At 40.4% G+C, this 21,738-nt stretch overlaps 3 protein-coding genes and 1 long non-coding RNA gene across 16 annotated transcripts in view; 2 read left to right on the top strand and 2 right to left on the bottom strand.

The window, feature by feature from the left end:
* The window catches only part of CLUL1 (clusterin like 1), a 32,517-nt gene extending 31,472 nt beyond the window's left edge, over nt 1–1,045 (top strand). For all 4 annotated transcript variants that reach the window (XM_053242932.1, XM_053242933.1, XM_053242934.1 and 1 more), the window contains one exon: nt 329–1,045. The gene's annotated coding sequence lies outside the window, so the exon portion shown is untranslated. The remainder of the gene's footprint in view (nt 1–328) is intronic.
* A 1,072-nt stretch (nt 1,046–2,117) lies between these two features.
* On the bottom strand, nt 2,118–3,355 carry LOC128322166 (uncharacterized). Its single transcript, XR_008305569.1, has 2 exons — nt 3,145–3,355; nt 2,118–2,480 (listed from the first exon to the last, which is right to left on the bottom strand). It is a non-coding gene; the product is annotated as an uncharacterized LOC128322166 (long non-coding RNA).
* Nucleotides 3,356–3,435: 80 nt separating this feature from the next.
* Nucleotides 3,436–20,879, top strand: TYMS (thymidylate synthetase). Of its 2 annotated transcripts, XM_053242948.1 has the most exons (8): nt 3,436–3,772; nt 6,284–6,357; nt 9,095–9,269; nt 10,101–10,202; nt 11,023–11,198; nt 13,636–13,707; nt 14,759–14,910; nt 20,758–20,879. In XM_053242948.1, the coding sequence occupies exons 1-7, from the start codon at nt 3,568–3,570 to the stop codon at nt 14,894–14,896; spliced, it is 942 nt and encodes a 313-aa protein (XP_053098923.1). In that variant the 5' UTR covers nt 3,436–3,567; the 3' UTR covers nt 14,897–14,910; nt 20,758–20,879. The 2 variants fall into 2 exon arrangements, with proteins under 2 accessions (XP_053098923.1, XP_053098922.1); XM_053242947.1 differs by lacking the exon at nt 20,758–20,879 and having other exon boundaries at nt 3,437–3,772; nt 14,759–15,110.
* ENOSF1 (enolase superfamily member 1) overlaps nt 15,983–21,738 on the bottom strand; it is a 33,575-nt gene continuing 27,819 nt past the window's right edge. For 8 of the 9 annotated variants that reach the window (XM_053242938.1, XM_053242937.1, XM_053242940.1 and 5 more), the window contains 6 exons: nt 21,295–21,429; nt 20,534–20,575; nt 19,264–19,393; nt 18,881–18,980; nt 18,220–18,301; nt 15,983–16,443 (listed from right to left, as the gene is read on the bottom strand). In XM_053242938.1, coding sequence (XP_053098913.1) covers nt 16,333–16,443; nt 18,220–18,301; nt 18,881–18,980; nt 19,264–19,393; nt 20,534–20,575; nt 21,295–21,429 — 600 coding nt within the window. In that variant the 3' untranslated portion in view covers nt 15,983–16,332. The remainder of the gene's footprint in view (nt 16,444–18,219; nt 18,302–18,880; nt 18,981–19,263; nt 19,394–20,533; nt 20,576–21,294; nt 21,430–21,738) is intronic. The other variant, XM_053242939.1, reaches the window with a different exon arrangement.

Genomic DNA, 21,738 nt, shown 5'->3' with positions numbered 1-21,738 from the left:
CAGGATGGTATGGCACAAGAAAACCAAAACCAAAAAAGAGTAGCTCAGATCAAGCCCGAGATTCTAAAAAAGAGAGGGTGATAAACAAAATCAAAGATTATCTCTTCCAGTATGTTTAAAATGAATATGTTACACAAATTGAATCAGAGGTCTACTGTGTTTTGCTAAATTAAGGGTCATGCATTATTGCTGGAGAAGGGAGTGTTGCATTAATATGCTACACTGGGGTTATATAATTTTTAAAAAATATTTAACGCTATTAAAGGTTTGTTTTAGAGCTGTTCAGCAACATTAGTTACCCTGGTAAATGTGGTCTTTTTCTTCTTAGACAAGAAGACTTGAAAACCTACTTCACAGTCATCATATTCTCCATTAGCTAACTATGCCAAAGTTCAACCTACATGATCATGTTTAAGAAATATTGCATTCAAGATCGATAAGAATGTAACTCCATGAGCTCTATTTGTATTCTGTTGAAATTAGCAAGTCTAGAGATACAGCTGATTTAAATATTCTTAGCATTTGGGTTGTGTGTCTGAAAGCTGGGATAAGAAACGTATGCATAAATAATTTCAGTTGTATTCTGCACTCTACTGTTATGCAGAATTATCTTCAAACTCAGACACACGTCCTTGCAGAACTCAATAATGCAGTGCCAGTCAATTCAGGGCAGTTTTATAAGTGTGCTCATAATACAGAATTTGTTTTATTTTGCACTTCCACCTCAAGATGGCACAAGACCAAAATATGATAGAATACTTCCACATGACAATTCTTGAAATTCCTGAAAGAATAGACTGTAGCCTTTTTCTGCATGATGGGCATTACTATGCAAAGGAAAACATAGTAGGTATCATATGTGCAAAGTCATCTTCTGCCAAGTCCAAGTATACATAACACGATCCAACCTAGAACATGTGCTTTTTTGGTCAATGTATTTTATATTTATTATTTATACTTTATTCCCCAGATAAACAAGCTCTTCAAACCTCTTATAAACATTATTTGTAGTGTGAATAATTTTATATCTAGAATAAAGGATACAATCATGGGGGGAAGCTCACTTTGTTTTATTAGCCTACTTTTCTTAAGTAAGCTTATGAGATCACCCGGCATTTTGTATGTTTCTCCGTGTGCCCCCCCAACGCCCCCATCAACTTAGCAATGCCTGGACCAATATAAACCAAATTGGGTACAGTTGTAGGGACACATAGGGACACCTCAGCAGCATTGTTTGTGATGATGTCATCCACCCCAATTCAAAATGGTGGATGCATAAATGTTTGAGGTGCAAAAGGGCTAACTTATGAACCACCTAACCAATTTGAACCAAATTTGGTACAGTTGTAGAGGCACATAAGGACACCTCAATGGTGTAGTTTGTGATGATGTCATCCACCATGATTCAAGATGGCAGATGCATAGATGTTTGAGGTGCAAGTGGGCTAACTTGTGAACCACCTACCCGATTTGGACCAAATTTGATACAGTTGTAGAGACACATGTGGACACCTCAGTTGTTTAGTTTGTGATGATGTCATCCACCATGATTCAAGATGGCAGACGTGTAAACATTTGAGGCATAAATGGGCTAACTTGTGAACTGTCTAACCAATTTAGACCAAATTTGGTCAATTTGTAGGGACAGTGAAGAGAAAACGGGCAATTAGTTATTACCAGAACAACTCGTATTTTATGTTTCCTTGGTAAAATTTGAGCAATTTTCCATTGTAAAGTGGCATCCAGGCCACCACTGCACTGGTGCAACAGTGCCTGACATTTACACTAACATTGCACTGTCACATAAGGGAGGGGGGTTAAATTACGACAATCTCCCCTTCCCTTTGAAGCCTACTATGCATCCCAACAATATGTCCTTGGGGCTCACACAACCCTTGGAGTGCAGCATTAGTTTGGATGCCGGGCCTTGCAGCACTAGTGCAGTGCTAGTCTGAATGTCAGTCACTATAAAGTAGACAGAAACATTGTCTTTGTAATGCACAAATAAAGTGTGACTGTTCACATTTGTAATGTGCAAATAGTCATATGTGTAACTGGGGTGGTGGTGGTTTTGAGAGCTTCACTCAGCGGCATATCTCACTTGACCATTCATCATAAATGTATAAAGTTCCTTTGTTTTATTACTTAGAGACATTCACACATAGGAGGAAAAGGAAAAACAATAACATCTTACATTACTAATTCACTTGTAATTACAGCAACGGAAGCATAATAATTGTAATACAGATTCAAAAGAGAACCAAAACCACCACATTACTACTACTATGAATATTTATATACCTCTCTTCAACCAAAGTTCTCAAAGTGGGTTACATAGAAAAATAAATAATACATAAAATAAGATGGTCCCCTTTCCCCAAAGGGCTCACAATCTAAAAAGAAACATAAAGTTGACTCCAGCAACAGCCACTGGAGGGATGCTATGCTGGGGCTGGATAGGGCCAGTTGCTCTCACCCTGCTAAATAAAGAGAATCACCACTTGAAAAAGATGCATCTTTGCTCAGTTAACAGAGGTTCTAACAACACAAATATTATTTCAATAGGAAATAAAAATACTGCCTTTATCAACACATTTGTCATCCAGGTGTTTTTGTTCTTTCACTCTGACCAATTAGTCCAGGGGTTCTCAAACTAGGGTCCCCAGATGTTGTTAGACTACAACTTCCAACATTCCCACCTGAAGGTCATTGTGGCTTGGGATGATGGGAGCTGTAATCCAACAACATCTGGGAGCCCAAGTTTTAGAACCCCTTATAGTTAAATATGATGGGCAGCATCCAGGCTACTCAGTCATAGAAATGTTAAGGCCTGGAAACCCCCCCGAAAAAGGCACCCTCCCCCCATTTTTTCCAGGCCTTCACATCTCTAGTCAGTCATGAGTAAGCAAGCACCACTGAATCAAGGAAGCAATTTAGTCATGACTAACTGAGACATGATTTAGCTACCCATTAAGTCTCAAACTTGGCTTAACTATTTGTACCAGTTGGGAGATATTAGTTCCCCCCACGACCGATTTTACTGACAGCGGGCAGCTGCCGTCAGAAAATCATGCTCAACCTGCGGGCTCTGATTTCAACACAATACATCCTGGTGCCAAGAATTCCAGCTGCAGCCCCACTGACCTGCCACACACATACACTGTGTACACACTTGCGTTGTGCTAGTCAGCACCAACGGGATACCCGAGTAGGCAAGAGCCGATATATAAGACAGACAATGAATCAGGCATACGCAAGCAATCCGCATTCAGCACACAACATCACGGGGGCAGGAAGGAGCTACTACCGGCGCACATTGAGTAACTAAGGCTCCTCAGCAACTCACCGGCATGATGGAAATAGTGGAAACAGGCGTGCCAGTATCAGCAGCAGCGCCCGCCCCTTCACCTCTCCCATTGGCTGAGTGGGAAAGCAGACTCGGCGAGTCCCGCCAATTCGAAAGTTGGCGCCAAGTTACCAGCGGGCGGGCGTTTGTGGAGTAGACGGACAGATTCCCGCCAGCCAGGCTAGCCACTTCCGTGGTGTTCTTCTCTACCATTCCTTGCCATGCCTGCCGAGTCGGATGTGCAGCAGAGCCCCGCGGTTTTTCTGGACTCGGAGGAGCCCCTTAGGGCCGCCCCGCCGCCGCATGGGGAGCTTCAGTACCTTAGCCAGGTCGAGCAAATCCTGCGGTTCGGGCACCGAAAGGAGGACCGCACCGGGACCGGGACCCTCTCTGTCTTCGGGATGCAGGCGCGGTATAGCCTCCGAGGTGAAGAAGCTCGATCTCTTTTCCTGCCGCCCTTTCCTCCAGATTCCTCCTCCAGTTCTTCTGCCGGGGTTTGGGCAGGCTCAGGCGGGTCTGCCTGCCGCCTCTGCGGGGGCTGAAGGGGTCATGGCGATTCGCCTCTCGCATGAAGCCCTTCAGTGTTGTCTACGAATGAGGTTTTATGAAACTGACGAGAGTGTATATTTATCCTTTTTGTAGTCTTCACCGAGTTAGTTTCTGTTTGTGGGGGGTGGGGAGTGCAGTTAGGAGAGAGGGGTAATTCTGCTTCCTCAAACGGCGGTTCTTTCCAACGATAGCAGGAGAGGGAAGGGCACGGCGAGTACCCGCCAAAACTGGGCTATTGAGCCAAACAGGGTGTGGGGGGGGCAGCATGCCCCTTAGCGCCCCCCCTTCCAAGACTATCGAGGGGAGCAAAGTTGGACATCAGGAACACTGGACGTAACAAAGAGGGTAAAGTCTATCCCGCGCACTGGTTGTGTTTTCTACTGTCTTCTTCATCAGATAACGTTTAGAATTGTTGCCACACATTCATTTTAGAAAATTTCTGGAGACAACCGTCAAAAGGGGGTAGGAGGGGCGCCAATTTTAAAGCTTCCCCATTTTTGCTCCGGATTGGAAAGTGCTTGTCAGCTGTTTCAGGTGCTTCAAGTGCTTGTCAGCTGTTTCAACCTATAGAGGTTGTTCTGGGGTTTTTTTTGCCGAGCAGGAGAGGGTTAGCAGTGTTTCACTTCAATAAACGCAACCGTGTATGTGAAATACTGCAATCATACAAATGCAGGTGAAAAATGAGAGACCTGTATTACATGTTGATTTTGCTTAGTAACAGTTTATAAAATAAGATACTTCCTGCTGGCTAAAAGGGACCCTCACAAGGCTGCAGGTGGTGCATCAGGCAAAGAGGGTTCTAGAGAAAAGTGGCACTCCAACAATGCCATTAGAGAAAAGGGGGCTCCTTCTATCCATAGACTTCAAAGCTCATCCCAGATGCCCACTACCATCCTCACTGGCTCTAGAGATAATCCAGAAAGGTGAGGAAGGCTCTATCTGTCTCTATATTCTGAGCCATATACAGGGGTGTAGCTAGTGGAGAGGGGCCCTGTTCATCTCTCTCCCTGGCGGCCCCTCAGAGTGAGGGAGATAATGAAGAAAATAGGGAAGGGTGGAGCTAGGGGGCCCTCAGAAGCTGGGGGCCTCTTTGCACCCATAGTCTCAATTATAGCTATCCCCCTGGCCATATATAGAGAACCAACCTAGCCAGTCAGCAGCATTGGTTCCAGAGTAAAGGTAAGAACATGGGGCTTTTAAACACTAACATCATGTAGCTGCAGTGCCTGCAGAAAAGCGCAAGAAAGAAAGAAAAAGTGTAAAATACATCAAAGCATGCTTCCCACACCAAATTCCTGGACACTTTGTATCCAGGATGACAGTTTTCCTACATTCTGGATGTCTGATTGCTGGACTGCCTATCCTGGACACATAACTCTATATGAAATATGCATGGATTTCTTAGCCCAATTATGCTGCAACAGATGTGTTCATCTTTAAGGTGACTTAAGACTCTGTTGCGTTTGCTGAAACAGACTAACACAACTAACCCTCCAGAAGCGCAACAATTCCTGGACACAAAAGGTGTAGCATAGGACAATAATAACTAGATTTGGGGCAGGAACTCACTTGATCCAGGGTATAACTGCTCTGAAACCTTAAAACTTGAAACTAAAGTGCTTAAAACTATGATAACAATGGATTATTTAGGATTAAGATATCCTCAGACCTTGCTCTGTAGCTTACTATTGTCTTCAGTTTGTATGGTAGCACCCAGAGATCAAGCTTTTTCAGCTGTGGCATCATGTGATGGAATGCCAGCCCTGGGGAGATCAGACAGGCTGTGTCTCTGACAGTGTCTAAAAAGACAGCTGAAGATTCTTCTTTTTAGAGAGCCTTTGGCTTTAGCTGACTTAGTTTGAAATTGTCTGCCTGGCTTTCAGCATTATGTTTTAGTCATAGTTGCTGTGCCTTCTAAAATGTTTTTATATTGATTATGTTCTTAATTACCCTTTGCAAGTTACCTTGTGGAGTACTGTGTTTGTATTAATAGTAAGTGGCCTACATTAAAACTTACATTAAAACTTGTGCACAGTGAACACTTCTGTGCATGTACAGAGGGAAGGGGCAACTTTTGACACACTGTGAACACTTCTGTGCATGCACAGTTTTTGGCTATCTGCCCCCAACTTTCTTCCTGTCGCTCCTATGGCTCTTGAAAATATGATTCTGGGGGTCCACTTTAGAGAACACCTATGTCCATGGCAAAGTGCTGGATAACTGTTGAGCTTATGGTTATGGGCTTATTTGGCAGGCCATGGATGAAATGACAATGTTTTGTTGACTAGAATATTATTTTCACACTGCTGAGTTAAAAAGGAAAAGGTAAATGAAAAAGTAAGGTAAGGAAAAAAGCAAACTTCTTTAATACACTTAACTTATTTTCAGATAGCTTTCCATTGCTAACAACAAAAAGGGTGTTCTGGAAAGGAGTACTCGAAGAACTACTTTGGTTTATCAAGGTATGATTTTATACTGTGTGCGTGTGATATTTCTAGCACATTAATCAATTCCTAATGATTACTTGTAGTTAATATAGTGGCTGACATCCTGACTAATGAAGTATGCATGCTTAACTGTAAATCGCCCAGAGATTTTATATGGGGTTGTATATAAATACAAATGCTTCAAGGGACTGTGGGCACATGATGAGAGCCTTTGTGCAACTTACTCTTACCCTCTGTGCAAAAGCTGTTGCACAAGAATCATTAGACTTGTGAGTGCTTCCTGTGCAGAAACATGTCGCTGAACTCAGTAACATCAGAAATCAGAAACATGACGCTGAACCTCAGTGCATTTAAAACCTTTGTGTTCCTGGGTTTAATAAGGCATAGTGAGGGTTTTTCTGTGTTTTAACTTCTGTTTTACTAGTTCCTCTTGAAAACAAGTCTTATGTTTTGTCTTGTTACAGGATTGTAAAACGTTTTGTATTTATTTAGCACATTTCTATATTGTGAACAGAATGAACCCCATTTTGTCAGAATGTTCCAGCCCATTCCGAACACCATTATGGGATTCAAAATGGTGGTCTTCTGGCCTCTGAGAATGTGCAGTGGCCATTTGCGTGGTGGTGCTGACCACACTAATGGCTACTGTACGTGTGCAGAGGCCAGAAGAGTGCCATTTTAGATTCCAAAATGGTGTTTGGAACGGGCTCTGTGCATGTGCAAGCATTCTAGTGTTCAGAAACTAGTTGGGACGTTCTGCCTTAGAACACCTAAAATGGCCCTTTTTGAGGTGGAACATTCCAACCACAGAATGTTCTGCATACCCCTAGTATGAAGTTCTCGTATATTTAATATTGCAACACAGATCTTCCAGGAGGTCTTGTTCACTCTTTCACATAACACTAGAATCAGGTGTCATCCCATTAAACGGATTGCCAAGAAACTTAGGACTGGTAAAGGGAAGTACTTTTTTGCACAATGTATAACCTATGGTCTGCTGCAAGATGTGGTGACAGCCAACAGCCTAGATGGCTTCAAGAGATATTTAAACAGATTCATGGAGGATATTTAAACAGATTCATGAAAACCCCAAATCCACAATCCCGGAAAACTAGAATATTACATGGAACCAAGAAGACAAGGATTGTAGAATAGAACAATATCAGACCTCTGAAAAGTATAAGCATGCATATGTATTCAGTACTTGGTTTGGGCCCCTTTTGCAGCAATTATTGCCTCAATGCAGCGTGGCATGGATGCTATCAGCCTGTGGCACTGATGAGGTGTTAGGAAGACCAGATGCTTCATTAGCGGCCTTCAGCTCTTCTGCATTGTTTGGTCTCATGTCTCTCATCCTTCTCTTGGCAATGCCCCATAGATTCTTTATGGGGTCAGGTCAGGCGAGTTTGCTGGCCAATCAAGCACAGTACATTGTATACCAATCAAGCACAGTACGCTGTACGCCATGATCATCACAATTATAACAAATTAAGGCTTGACTTATCTCGCTTTGCATGTAATGCGTCTGTCTCATATATCAGTTTCACCTTTTGATTTGCATTACTGAAATTAATGGACTTTTGCACGATATTCTAATTTTCCGAGTTTCACCTGTATATGGGGTGATATAAAAATGTGCAAACTAAAATTTAGTGTTGGAGAATTAAAAAGAATAAGTAGCTGTGTTGGTCCAATAGAGAGAGAGGACTTTTATTGGGACTGGAAAGCTCGCACTCTACTTTGTTTTGGTTGGTCCTAATAAAAGCATTGTTTGATTCTTCCTATATAACCAAGAGTTTTGTGTCATCTTAAATTCTACCAGATTTATTGTTAAAGTATATTCAATGAGAGGAAGTCCACTTTGTTAGATGTGTGAATGCAGTGGGCTCTAATCTTTATCAACATCTATCTGTTCATCTGTCAGAGGCTCCAACACTCCTGGTTATTTTTGCTGGAACAGATTTTTTTTCCCTAGTCCTCTGGATTTTGTCACTGTCATTTTCACATTCCCACAAATGTGCCGTTTTTGCAGCCCTCAAAGTGTGAATTGGCAAAGATCTCGTTAGGGGGCATTCACCCAACTATGTCTTGTAAGGGCAGACCTCAGGAACTTCAACCCTGGAACTTGGCTTCCCCATAGGATTTATGTGCCACTCCTCAAGGGGATCCACCCTTTAGTTTGAGAATGAGTTATGAGGGGAGGCAATATTTAGGAGCGTGCCATTTCTGGTTCTGGGTGGAAGGGGTGAGGTTGCGAAGGTCTTCTTGGAAGGGCCCCTGGACTCTCTGAGGGGGGCAGCCACTGCAGCCTCCCGTCTTCCCCTGCAGCTGTTTGTGTGTGGGGGAGCCGCCAGCGCCTCCTGCCCTCCTCTGCCCCCAGGCCGCCAGCTTCAGTCTCTCTGGGCTGCCAGGGTGGGGGGGAGATCTGCTGTGCAGGCACTGCAAACCTAGACTTACTTGGTTTCATCAGTTGTATTACGTGTCTTCAAATCACACCCTACAATCAATTTTAGAGTTTGAAGATATTTTATTTCCTGAGGGCTCAAGTATAATAGTTCTTCATTTGGTGCTAGCCAGCTGTTTACATGGTAGATGACTACATATTGATATGTTAGGAGGTAAAGCAAAACCCACCTTCTCACTTCCAAGGGAATCAAGGAATATTTTAAATTGTGTTAAATATTGCTGACTAGCATCAGAATCATCCTTGATGGATATGGATAGGAATCTGTTTGTTCTTTTCCTCACACAGGGTTCTACAAATGCAAAAGAGCTTTCTGCCAAAGGTGTCAAAATCTGGGATGCCAATGGTTCTCGTGAATTCTTAGACAAACAAGGATTCTTTTCTAGAGAGGAAGGAGACTTGGGTCCAGTTTATGGCTTCCAGTGGAGACATTTTGGAGCAGAATACAAAGATATGAATACAGGTGAGGATACAGAGTAAACTTTCGTTTACTCTGTTCATGTATCTTCAGTCCTGGAGACAGAATTTATTGCTTAATTGGAAATCCAGTACTCTAGGATAGTGAAAGTTTTATGAAACTATAATAACGTTGCATTAATATCTTGAGCTAGAATATGCAAATTTTGCCTTTGGGGTGCTTGAAGAGAGCTCTTCTCTTAGAAAGAAGTGATGTTCTTGGAAGGATGCATTTCTGTCCATTTGGACAGAATACATGAACAAATATATAAGCTGCTAATATCCAACCTTACCAAGAGCGAACTAAATCACCTGTCATTCACACTAATGGCTCAAAAACATTCATGGATTCAATTCTTACATTGTTTAGGTCCCGCGTAGAATATTCCTGGCTGTTTGGGCAGAATTTTAAATGTATGAGAGTTTTTCACTGTATAATTCAGCATTATAGCAATCCTGTGAGGCAACATTTTTATGGTTAACATGAAATGAAATATTTCTGTAGACAATCTTCTATTTCAAACATTGCCTTTGTATGTCTGGATAGACATTTCCAAGAGACTGTAGTGCAGGCATCCCCAAACTGCGGCCCTCCAGATGTTGCTGAACTACAACTCCCAGCATACCTAGCCACAAAAAATTGTGTCTAGGGATGCTGGGAGTTGTAGTTCAGCAACATCTGGAGGGCCGCAGTTTGGGGATGCCTGCCGTAGTGGGACAGTACCAGCATAAGGGGCATGAATTGCTTCTTAAGAGTGGTTCATTGAACATGATATATCAATTTTACAGACAATTACAAATATACCAATTATTGTACTCTTCCCTCCACCCATTTCAGATTACACTGGACAAGGAGTAGATCAGCTGCAGCAGGTAATTGAAACAATCAGAAACAATCCAGATAACAGAAGAATTATCATGTGTGCATGGAATCCCAAAGGTATAGTATGGCATTAATAATGTGATGTGATTGTATATTATAGTTGTATACACGAAGCAGTTCTCATACATCAAAATATGCTAGTAGTCTATTAAACTTATCTATGCTCATTTCAAGGATTGGCATGTCTTTCAAAACTGCCACTACAAGTTTTCTATGTGGAAGACATTCATGCATGTGAACTGGCTACTCTTATGCTGTTTAATAGCATTTATTTGCCTATTCTAAGACTGGCATGTCACTTCATTGGATACTGGCTAGCTGAGCCAACTATGGAAGGGCCAATAAGATTGCAGTGGGGATTGTATCTTAACCATTGGGTATTCTTATTTCTTATTTATTAAAACAAAAATTGCCAGAGATGGGGAGGATCGTATCTCAGCAGGGAGCGCATTCCACAATCTCGGGGCAGTAGCCGAGAAGGCCCGTCTCTGTGTAGCCACCAAACGAGGTGGCAGCAACTGGAGACAGACCTCCTCAAGTGACTTCAATGGGCAGTGGGGCTCATAGCGAAGAAGACACTCTCTTAAATACCCAGGGCCTAAGCCGTTTAGGGCTTTGTAAGTTATAACTCGCACTTTGTATCTTGCCCGGAAACCTATTGGCAACCAGTGTAGCTCCATCAACAGAGGAGTAATGTGGTCTCTCCGAGATGACCCAAAGACCAACCTGGCTTCCGCATTCTGAACCAACTGAAGTTTCCAGACTACGTACAAAGGCAGCCCCACGTAGAGCGCATTACAGAAGTCAAGTCTGACATTTTTCTGACGTTTATTTTAACGGAATGTTTACTAAGTCTATTTCTGTCCTTGCTTCTCAGATGTTTCTGCAATGGCCTTACCTCCTTGTCATGCTCTCTGCCAGTTCTATGTTTTAAATGGCGAACTCTCTTGTCAGCTGTATCAGCGTTCTGGAGATATGGGACTGGGAGTGCCTTTCAACATTGCCAGTTACTCACTGCTCACTTTGATGATTGCCCATGTTACAGGTTTGAAGGTACAAAAGCTTTTAACTATAAGGTGGTTTTTTTGTTACAAACTATGAATTAAACAAACTGCTAATGATATGGAAAAGAACATAATATTTAAAGACTTAAGCAGGGCGGATTTGATTTAAATCAAATTGATTTAAATCACTAGTCAGTAAGACTAGATTTAAATAATAGTTTTTTTACATAGACTCATTCTTTCTGATATAATCTTAATATTTACAACCAGATGAAGGCTTCATTTTTGGTCCTCCTCTAGACAGAAAAATTGCCCAAAATAATCTTACAGAAACCTCTGGAAGAGCATGATATTGTGAATGGATTAATGGAATTCATTTACCAAAAAATTTAAACATTGCATATATGCAGCCTCATGCTACATAATTAAAAACTAATCTTTATTTCATGATGAATACCTTTGGACTATAATGTATCTTAAATAGAAAACTATCTTTAGATAGATTTTCTCCTCAAAAAGCATTTTATTTTAAAAAATCAGGTTTAAATTTAAAAACTGATTTTTTAAAAAAATCATTGGTTTTTATCCACCCTGGACTTAAGAATACTTGCTTGAAAGGGTGCTATATAAATGTACAACTTGATTAGAGGTGTACATGAACCAAAAAAACACTGTTCAGTTCAAATTTGAACCAAACTGTCTTGTTCTGAACCAGTTTGTTTGAACCAACCATCCAGTCCAGTCCATTAGATCGCTCTGACTTGGGTGGTCTGTGTTGCCAATATACTTGTGAAGGGGAATCTGGTGAGGTACCTGTTCACACATTACAGGGGTGGGGGACTCTGCTAACAGTAAGGGATACCCAGGCAGGGGTGGCGAGGGAGGTAATAAGTAGCTTATGTGGCCGGTGTGACTGCCACTCGCCCTTCCTGGTGCGGCCTCAAGTTCACTCCCACACTCTTTTTACCAAGGTGCCGGCTTGTTCATGCACACCCCTACTTTTGATATCTTGTACCTTGTGTTGGCCAAGTATGTGATCCTTCAATTCAGATCAAGTTTCACTTATTTCTTTTGATTACTATCCAGATGGTCACTTTTTACCACTAACACCTGTAACGATCGGCCAGCCAAACAGTTCTAGCCAGCTAACTCATGAGGGAGGATTTACACTATGATTCACCCCTCCCTGCATCTTAGCATGCTGACTGGATGGTTTACTCCTTATTTTTAAGACAAAAATGTAAAGCAGAGGTTCTGGTAGTTTATTTTGCTGCCACCAAATCACCCATTAATAATTTCTCTTAACGGGAATTGGAGTGACTAAAAATCCCCGTTTCAACTTTGCTTCCCCTTGCTAAGAAGCAAAATTTAAAATAATTGCTTCCCCACATGTATGCCTGCACGTGGAGAGGTAATGATAGATGGGCTAAGCAGCTCTCTTTGAAGATGTTTTGCACTAGAGGATTCTCTCCTTCTCCTTTCTGTGAGAGTTAATCAAATACTTGGGCAGGGCTTTTAAAAACAGAGAAAAACCTTTTATTAGGTTGCTACGAATGAGTGGGTCTTAGACTACAGCTTTTTGGTTGCAATTAGAAACGCTTAACTTGGTTACAAGAATATTAAAAATGCCCAGATCTTCTCAAAGTAATGAAATCTTAGTTACTAGGTTACAAGGAACAGATATTTAGAAAATGTAAAGCAACACACAAAGTAAAATAACTTCTAACACAATCTTACTAGAAATACTTTCTCCTGCACTAACTTCTGAAGCCTTGTGGGGGGGGGGGAATTAGTGGCACCCCATGTGCCAACTACCCCCCAACCTGCAAGGCAGTGGGGGTACTCAGTTTATATCTTAGGAATTTGAGGTGTTTAGACTCTTTGGTGTGTAATGAATCTTCCATAGGGATTCATTATAAGGAAACATTATTACACACCAAAGAGTCTAAACACCTCAAAAATAGTGACTGCACATTTTGCTCCATAACTCCACTTCTACAAGGGCTAGACTTGGCTTTTTTTTTTTAATTTAATGAAAGCTGAAGATCTGGGTTAGGGTTAGGATTAGTGCTGCTTCAAATTCCCATTATTCCTTATGGTGGCAATATAAACAATCAGTAAAAACTAAAAAAATCAGCTGAGTGCCCACTGCATACATGCAATCTTGGGCTGTATTAATAGAAATATAATGTCCAGATCATAAGAATTGTTCCCCTCTATTTTGTACTGATCAGACCTCACTTGTAATCCTTTGTCCAGTTCTGGACCCTAGCTATTAAGGACAATACTGATAAAATGGAACAGGCTTAGATGAGGGCAACAAAGACGATGTAAGGTCTGGAAACCAAGTCCTATGAAGAATGGTGAAAGGAGGTGGGTATGTTTAGCCTAGCGAAGATAAGGGAAAATATAACGCTCCTCAAATGCACATTCTTGCTTGATTTTGTTTAATTCAGAAACCAATGATGTATTTCCTTTTCATATAGTCTGGTGAGTTCATACATACGTTAGGAGATGCCCATATATACCTAAACCATATAGAGCCTCTGAAAATCCAGGTAAGTGTGGGCTGGCTGTTCACATATTTCCATTTTAATAGCTCTACTAGTATTCCATTTCTATCCATAACTGTAGAATTTTGAGGAAGCTGCAGGTAAATTCTCTGATGTAATTCAGTCTAAGCTAGAATATCACTAACCTTAGTTTAACACATAGATCTAAAACTGGTGAGCCTCCTGGTAGTTGTATCTAGATTTTGGATTATGGAATTGGAAGTACCATTCAGCGTGGCCAGTTATTGCTTTGATTATTCAGTTATGGCAAGCTTTACACTTCTCAAATGCTAGTACATGTCACATCTACTCTATGGCATAAGACCCCACAATATATGGCCAACATCCAGACTAACCTTCTGCAGATGCACCAGGCTTTTCCATTGCATGAGGGGCAAGGGAGTTAACTTTGGGAGGCACAGGGGTTTGTAGAGGGAAGAGGAGAGCCAAAAATTTTGTGGAACAGAAAAAATCTGGTGTATCTGGACGTTAGCCACTAGGTTGAAGAATTGGCTTTCTTTCCTCACCAGGATTGCTGTGAAAGGAAACTTTCTTATTCCTTGTACAATGGAGTAGATTAGTCAGAATTCCTGCCACACAGTCCTCCCAGGAAGATGGGAGCTTCTCTTCACTGACCAAAATGCCATGGGTTTTGTAAAGTTTAAATGCCTCTTGCTGGCAAGGCAGGAGACTATAATATTTTAGGGTGCTGTAGTCTGTGGAGACAGAATCTGGTCAAGCCTCAGCTTTCAACATTGATTATTCCCTTGTTGACTACTTTGCATCAGGTTGCAAGATTTGTAGGTACTAAGCCTGCTGTAAAGCTGTTTTTGTAGGAAAGCATCTGATTCAAACATCTGTGTAAAGAACACTGATGCAAATATAGCTTTTGATTGACTATATGCAAGCATTAATGTGCATTAGTTCAGACCAAAAATATTTATTCTAAAATGTATTCTGAAATAATGAACTTTTGAATTAGTTGTCAATTCTACAATAATACTGTATGATTTCCACCTCTGTGGAATAGTTCTAATTCATTCATCCTAAATTTTAGCTCCAGAGGGAACCAAGACCTTTTCCCAAACTCAAAATTCTCCGTAAGGTTGAAAGCATCAATGACTTCAGAGCAGATGACTTCGAGATAGAAGGCTATAATCCTCACCCAACTATTAAAATGGAAATGGCCATTTAGTAGACTTGTCAAAGGTATATTACTTATCTTAATTTTAATAGTATTCAAATCTCTTAGGTCAAAAATATGGCCCATTTTTGTAGTAAATGATCTTGGCTTTCAAATGGATTTTGAAGCTTAGGCATAAATTAATATGTGGTGTATTGTATAGTTCATGTAGCACTTGCTTGTGCAGCAGACTCATTTCAATAAAGTGTGAAAGTTTTGAAGTGTACTGCAGTCAGTGTTTATGAATAACATGCATACACGTTACAGAAACAAAGTGCATTTTCCCAATGTTCTAGTTGATCCTATGAAAAGGTGATGGGCACTAGTGTACTAATCAAGGTTTGGCATATAATGTTTTTTATATATGAAAGTTCTATATTTACAGGTCTTTTTGTACAGCTGTGTATTCTGGTATTTATGAATTCTTCCCTATTTAATGAGATGGAACAGTTACAGGTACTGCAGAATTTCCTTCTCTAAATGTTAGGTAGTAGACAACTTCATCAGGTGTCTTTCTACTGCAGTGTTGGCAGAAGGTACACCCAAATGGGGTCCATCTTAAAGAATACTGGAGTCTTCCCAGGATCTGACAGTAAACCTGTACAGGCAGTGTAGTGGTGTCCTGTTCAGAGGGAAGAGGTAGTTACATCATCATAACTACACTGCAAGAAAGGGCTTGTCCTAGGTCAAATGTTTTCAACCTAAAGTCAAAAATTCAGAGATACAGCTCATCAGAAGTAATCTTTTTCCTCCAGTCTTCTTTTTGTGTGTGTGTGGGTCTGGAGCAATGTACCTGACAGGCCCTCTAACACTCTCATTAGCATAGCTGGAAAAACCCAGCTCTTCCTTCTCCTGGCATTACTGATGATTAGACAGCAATTTATCATGCTTGGCTCTTCGTTCCTCTCCATTTGAGGCTGCTGGCTTGCAGCCCCTACTTTGCTTGAAGCCAGATGAGATCTTTTCCTTTACAATGATAGCTGATTTCAGTCTTAATTGTTCACAGTAGTATGTGTACCTCTAGACTCTGCTTTAGAATTGTAATGATCTATGAGGATACAACACCAAAAGATACATAGATTTATAGCAAAACAAAGCTTTTGGTCCTCCAGCTATTTTATTTGAAACTTCTAAAACTAGCAGACAACACAGAGAAAAGTAAAATCTTTTTCATTATATAATCCTGCAGTTTCTGGAAAAGCTCCAGGAAAAATGAATCACGTATCCCTTAAGCATAAGTATTAAAAGGTTCCTATTTTTTTCCTTAAACTGATCAAAAGTTCTATAATTGGGACTGAATCTATTTTGATTAAAGCTTTTCCTAGCTTACATAAACACATACTTGAATCTGAAATTTTCATGTAGATTCAGCAAAAGCAACTACTTGCAGTTGTAAAAATAGCTCTGGGAAGTTTAATCTTCAGCCTGAAAACTCCTAGGGTTTAAGCTTATTTCAGCTGTATTTTATGTTCAGATAAGAGCTTCTGCCAGACTTCTCCTTGTGGAAACTGGTATTTCCTTGCAGAATCTTCTTTCATTTCAGTGGAATATCCAGCTGCCTTTATAAAGAAATAATTTTACATTTAAAATACATTGCTAAAAGCAACCTCAGATCTTCAGACTAATGCACTGCAGTTTTTGTAGAGTTTATCATATGTGCTCTAACATCAAAATAAGTAGAAAGTGTTACTAATTTTGCCATGCATTTCTGAAACAGTTATCTGGCATTTTGCTTTTAGGAAGTAACCACCTGAGCCTGCAGAGACAGGGGAAAGCTATTAGGAGTAATGTATCTTTTTCATGGTGTGTACTGCAGTTAAGCAAGACCTCATGTGTTGGATTTTACAGGGGGGAAATGATTTTGGATTAATCATGTAGCTTTAAAATGTGATACTATTATAACACTTTATTTTTTTTCATAATGCCCAAAGACAGAACATTCTGCTCCCTCAGCCATCCATGGCTTTGACCATGGTCAGCTGGGCTTCATTAATTTCTAAACAGGTTGTAAAACCTGTTAAAACTTTAATAATTTTATTCTTTTTCTATTGTCATGTATTTTAATTTGTGACTTAAATATTTTAAATTTTGTACACTGCCTAGAGATATACATATCAGGCGGTATTAAAAAAGTTGCTGCTAAAGTATATTTATTCATATTGGGGCCATTCACACGACCTACCAGGCATGGGGAAGGCTTCCCAAACCTTGCCTTTCCCCCAGATCAGAGTTTCTTAACCTTGGGCCCCCAGATGTTGTTGGACTACAACTCCCAGAATCCCCAGCCAAAAAGGCCATGTGGGGATTCTGGGAGTTGTAATCCAGCAACATCTGGGGGCCCAAGGTTAAGAAACCCTGCCCAGATGATTGCTGGTACGGGTGGGATCACAGCATGCGCTCCCACATGATCAGCCCTGCTCCATGCAATGCGGAGCAAGGCAGACTGATCTGAGGCCAGGATTCATCCTGGCCTCCGTGAAGCCCACAATGCACTATGCTACATTTGCAAGGCATTGGGGGATTCCCCCAGGAGGTGGGTGCTCTAAGTGCCCATTTGTCTGCTAGGGCTAAACATAGCCCCCAATGAACACATGAGTACTCCCTTAACCTTTAACAGCTGGGCTTGGGAGCGGGCTAGGTGGCACTGCTCTGCAGGGATTGGGCTCGATCCTGACAATTCTCATGTACAACCTAGCCCGGGCTGGGCAACCCTAGCCCGGGTTAGGCTGTGTATGAGAACAGCCTCACTATCTAAGATACGTATAGATTGAAGCTAGATCAAACCAAACAATTTAATGCTTACATTTCCTGTAGGGTAACTTGGAAAGAAAACCATGAGGTAATTAACACAGTGGGAGCTGTATATGCTCCCAGTTTTTGGTTGTGTGGAAGCAAGGTAGGAAGATGTATAGAAGTGGTTGTGTGGAAGCAAGGTAGAAGGAAAGCCTGGGTAGCTTTCCCTACCTTGCTTCTACACAACTGAAAATTGGGAACACACATGGCTCCCAAACCCAGGTGTGCAGTTTGATTGTATGAATGACCTCATAAGTATTAAAGGTAAAGTGTGCCGTCAAGTCAATGTATTGGGTCAACTCTATTATAGTTTTATAACATCTACTTGAAAACAATGCATTCGAAGGAGGAAAAAAGTTTATCTACAGAGCTGATCTAAGTGCCCCGATAGACAGAAAAGGATATATGCTTTAAAATTCATGACAAAGACATGAGAATGTTCTCGCTAAGGTTCATCTAGTCTTTCCTCTTGCACTTATTAAGGATCATGGGGACACCTGTTAAAAGAACAATGAAGGTATTCTGACTGTCAGTGCAAATACCTGGGGTGGCATGTAAGATGCATTTTTGATTGTCACAGGATACTTGAAATGTTCGTGTAGGTGATCTACATATTCACACATCCTGAAAGGAAAAAAAGTGGAATGTTCAAGATCTATATAACATCCAATATGCTGAGGACTGTCTACAATGCCTACCCAAGTTCACAGTATTTCATGACAGACTAATCAGAACTGGGGAAACTAGAATGTCCTTCCATTACAAAAGTGGGGGTGGGGGGGAAGAACCTACAATATCTGTTGTTAAAGTTATGAAAAGGAAGAAAGTTCATCCTGAATGTATCTAGCCATAAGATGATTGTGATTCAGTCAAATAGGGTATAAGTGCCCTAGTCCTTCCCAACTCCTTGCAATTGCATTACAAGACTGGAAAATTAGAGAGAGATTATTTATTATTATTATTATTATTATTTTATATTTATATCCCGCTCTTCCTCCAAGGAGCCCATAGCAGTGTACTACATACTTGAGTTTATCTTTCACAACAACCCTGTGAAGTAGGTTAGGCTGAGAGAGAAGTGACTGGCCCAGAGTCACCCAGCTAGTTTTATGGCTGAATGGGGATTTGAACTCGGGTCTCCCCGGTCCTAGTCCAGCACTCTAACCACTACACCACGCTGGCTCTCGTAGTTATATTACTCACCTGTTATTAAGGCTACCAGATACTGATATGTAGTCAAATATTATCAAGTGCTGTACCAACTCACAGAGCCCAACCCCTCCAGCATGAGGACAAACAGGGACTAAAAGAAAAGTGATATGAAATTTATTGGTATTGATGACAAACCAGTATAATCCAATATGAAATTACTTTCTGGTACTTATTCATGTCTCCTATTTTACTATGCTTTTTTTTTTAGCAATACATACTCAAGACTAAACTAAATACTATTTCAGCTATAGAAAGGGTTTCCAGAAAAATATAGCAACAAATACTGTAAAAATAATTTACATTGTACTCAGCAGTAAATTATGACCAGTCTAGAAAGAAACAAGTGCAACTTCAGCATTTTCGAAGAGCCTTACTTTGAAACCTCTTGGCCATCAGCAACACAGACAAGTTCTCATTGACGCTTCCCAGCCTGCAACTATCCACCTGGACATAGCTCAAGGCTTGAGCTTGTAGGAGCTGCTTAAATATCACTCTATTATGGCACTGTGGACAAAAAAAACCAGCCACCTAAAAATTGCTTAACTATTTTCTGTACGATTTTATAAGAATATACCAAAGAGGCAGAAATTCAAAACAGCTGTTCAACTGTAGAGGCCATATGCTATTGTAGAATTTCAAAGGAGTCTATTTTAAACTTGTATGCATAAATTGTGTACTTAAGACATCACAAGAGATATATACCAAAATGGATTTCCCTAACATGAAGGCTTCACATGATTAGGGACACACCATATAATGTGTGATGTACCTGCTGAAGAATACACAACACTTGGCATAGCTATGGAGACAGGAGGAAGAATAATATCTTCAGGATTCTCAACTTTTCTGAAATCTAATAGACTATACCTTGAATCTAGTTTATGCTGTTATATGATTTACATTTGATAACTCATCTATTTGATTGTATACACAGGCACATGGCTGCATGGAAATAGATTAGCCTGAACTAAGCTGAACATATGGGGAGCTATTTATATGACTGGCTGCATTTTTTCCAGCAGTCATAAGCACAGACACCTGCTGGATCACTAAATCTCTACTCCAGCCCAATTCACAGTATCAGCTGATATACCATCCAAAGGTACCTCAACCTGGTAACACTGAATGTAAGTTGCATAACTGATATTACACAAGAATAAGCTACTGGACAGAATGGGTTTACTCCTGTAACATTTGCGCAATGTGTTACTGGGCTGATGTATATTTGTATTGTATGTCAGCCGCTCCTCCCCACCATGTAGTTATGTACCATATAGATCATGGAGTAATTTGATAGTACTTAAAATTCAGTTTAATCAGTGTGTTATACAATGTATAGTAATCTATCTAGCATCTTAACTACTCAAAATTACAATATAAATTTGAAAAATGCATGGCATTTTATGGTTGACATAACATGCAAGGAAATGTGGCTGAATGAAGCACCACTTACACTGCTCCATCTGTGCTAGCGGTGTTGCAGAACAAACATGTTCTCAGTCAAAGTTGTGCAAATGCAGTTGCATGACACAGGAATGTGTATACAGGAAGTGGGGGTTAGACTTTTTACTAACTACACATCTCAAGGTAATTGGAATGGCTTCCAAAACACAACGAAAATAAAACATTGGTAAACACACTTACTTGTTCTCCTGTAGCAACACCAATCCCTAATGGTGTTAAAGCCTAAAAAACAAGAACAGCTTATAACATGTCATGGATTTTTCTGTTTTTTTCCAAATTCACAAGGGAAAGACAAAAAGTTATGGTTTGTTGGTCATTCTGTATTATACAGTTAGAAGAAAGCTGAAGGAAACTATGTAATTGTTAGCACAGTTCATTTATTTTTCTTTTGTCTTATCAATTAGGTGTGAAGAATTACATAAGAGGGTGTGTGTGACCATAAGGAATGCACTTGGACTATAACTTACTGCAGTTCTGTACATTGAAATCTGGGGCTTAAGCATGCCTAACTCTTTGTTGGATTTTGGCCATGGTGTACATGTGAGACCTCTGGTGTGCTAATAGGTTTTGATCACACATCCTTGGATAGTATCATATTTCTAGTATAATTTGAACTTTAATCCATACACATTTAAAAGTGGATGAATCACATGCATTTTAGGACCACTGCTAGTTGGCTTGCACATGCAACCATATATATTTTAGCCTTTTATTATAGCCCTCAGGAATACGTTATTCATTTAAGTTTAATGGAACACATGCCATGTGTGTGACAGGATTTTGTAGCAAGTATGTTTTAATGACTTTTGACAACTTTCAGCCTAAACTTTGAGTATTCCAGCAAAACACACATCCCACCACCCCAATCAATAAATCATCATCGTTCTCTGGTGTGTTATCAACTCTGTCACATGACTGAAATGAAAAACAACCCCTCTGACCTTAGAAATGGTTGCATGTCCAAGAATATCATCAGGGGAAGTTGGTTCCTCAATCCATAGTGGTTTGAATTCAGCTAGTTTAGTGACCCACTCTATGGCTTCTTCTACTTCCCATCGTTGGTTAGCATCCAGCAGCTGAGAAGAGTTACAGCCTGAATTCACTCTATGATGGTGTTGAACTCATTGTTATAACAACCGTAAAGTTGATCGGAGAAAGATGGAAAGCAATGAAAATTGGGGCCAAGTTCTTATGACACAATCTAGCTTTCTCCTGCTGAAGTATTAATCAATCTGATGATGTAGTATCTACTGGCTAACATCTCTTAAAATCCATTATAAAAGAATAAAATAATGAAATGAACCAAGCATACAGTTTTAGTAACCTGGTTATCATCAGGGTAGATTTAAGTCATAAAAATGGGAAAGGTTTTTCTATGCCATATA

Source organism: Hemicordylus capensis, chromosome 4 (assembly GCF_027244095.1).
Source record: "Hemicordylus capensis ecotype Gifberg chromosome 4, rHemCap1.1.pri, whole genome shotgun sequence".
In the NCBI taxonomy this organism is placed as follows: Eukaryota; Metazoa; Chordata; class Lepidosauria; order Squamata; family Cordylidae; genus Hemicordylus; species Hemicordylus capensis.
Note: the sequence above shows the minus strand (reverse complement) of the source record. Positions and strands in the feature narration are given on the sequence as shown.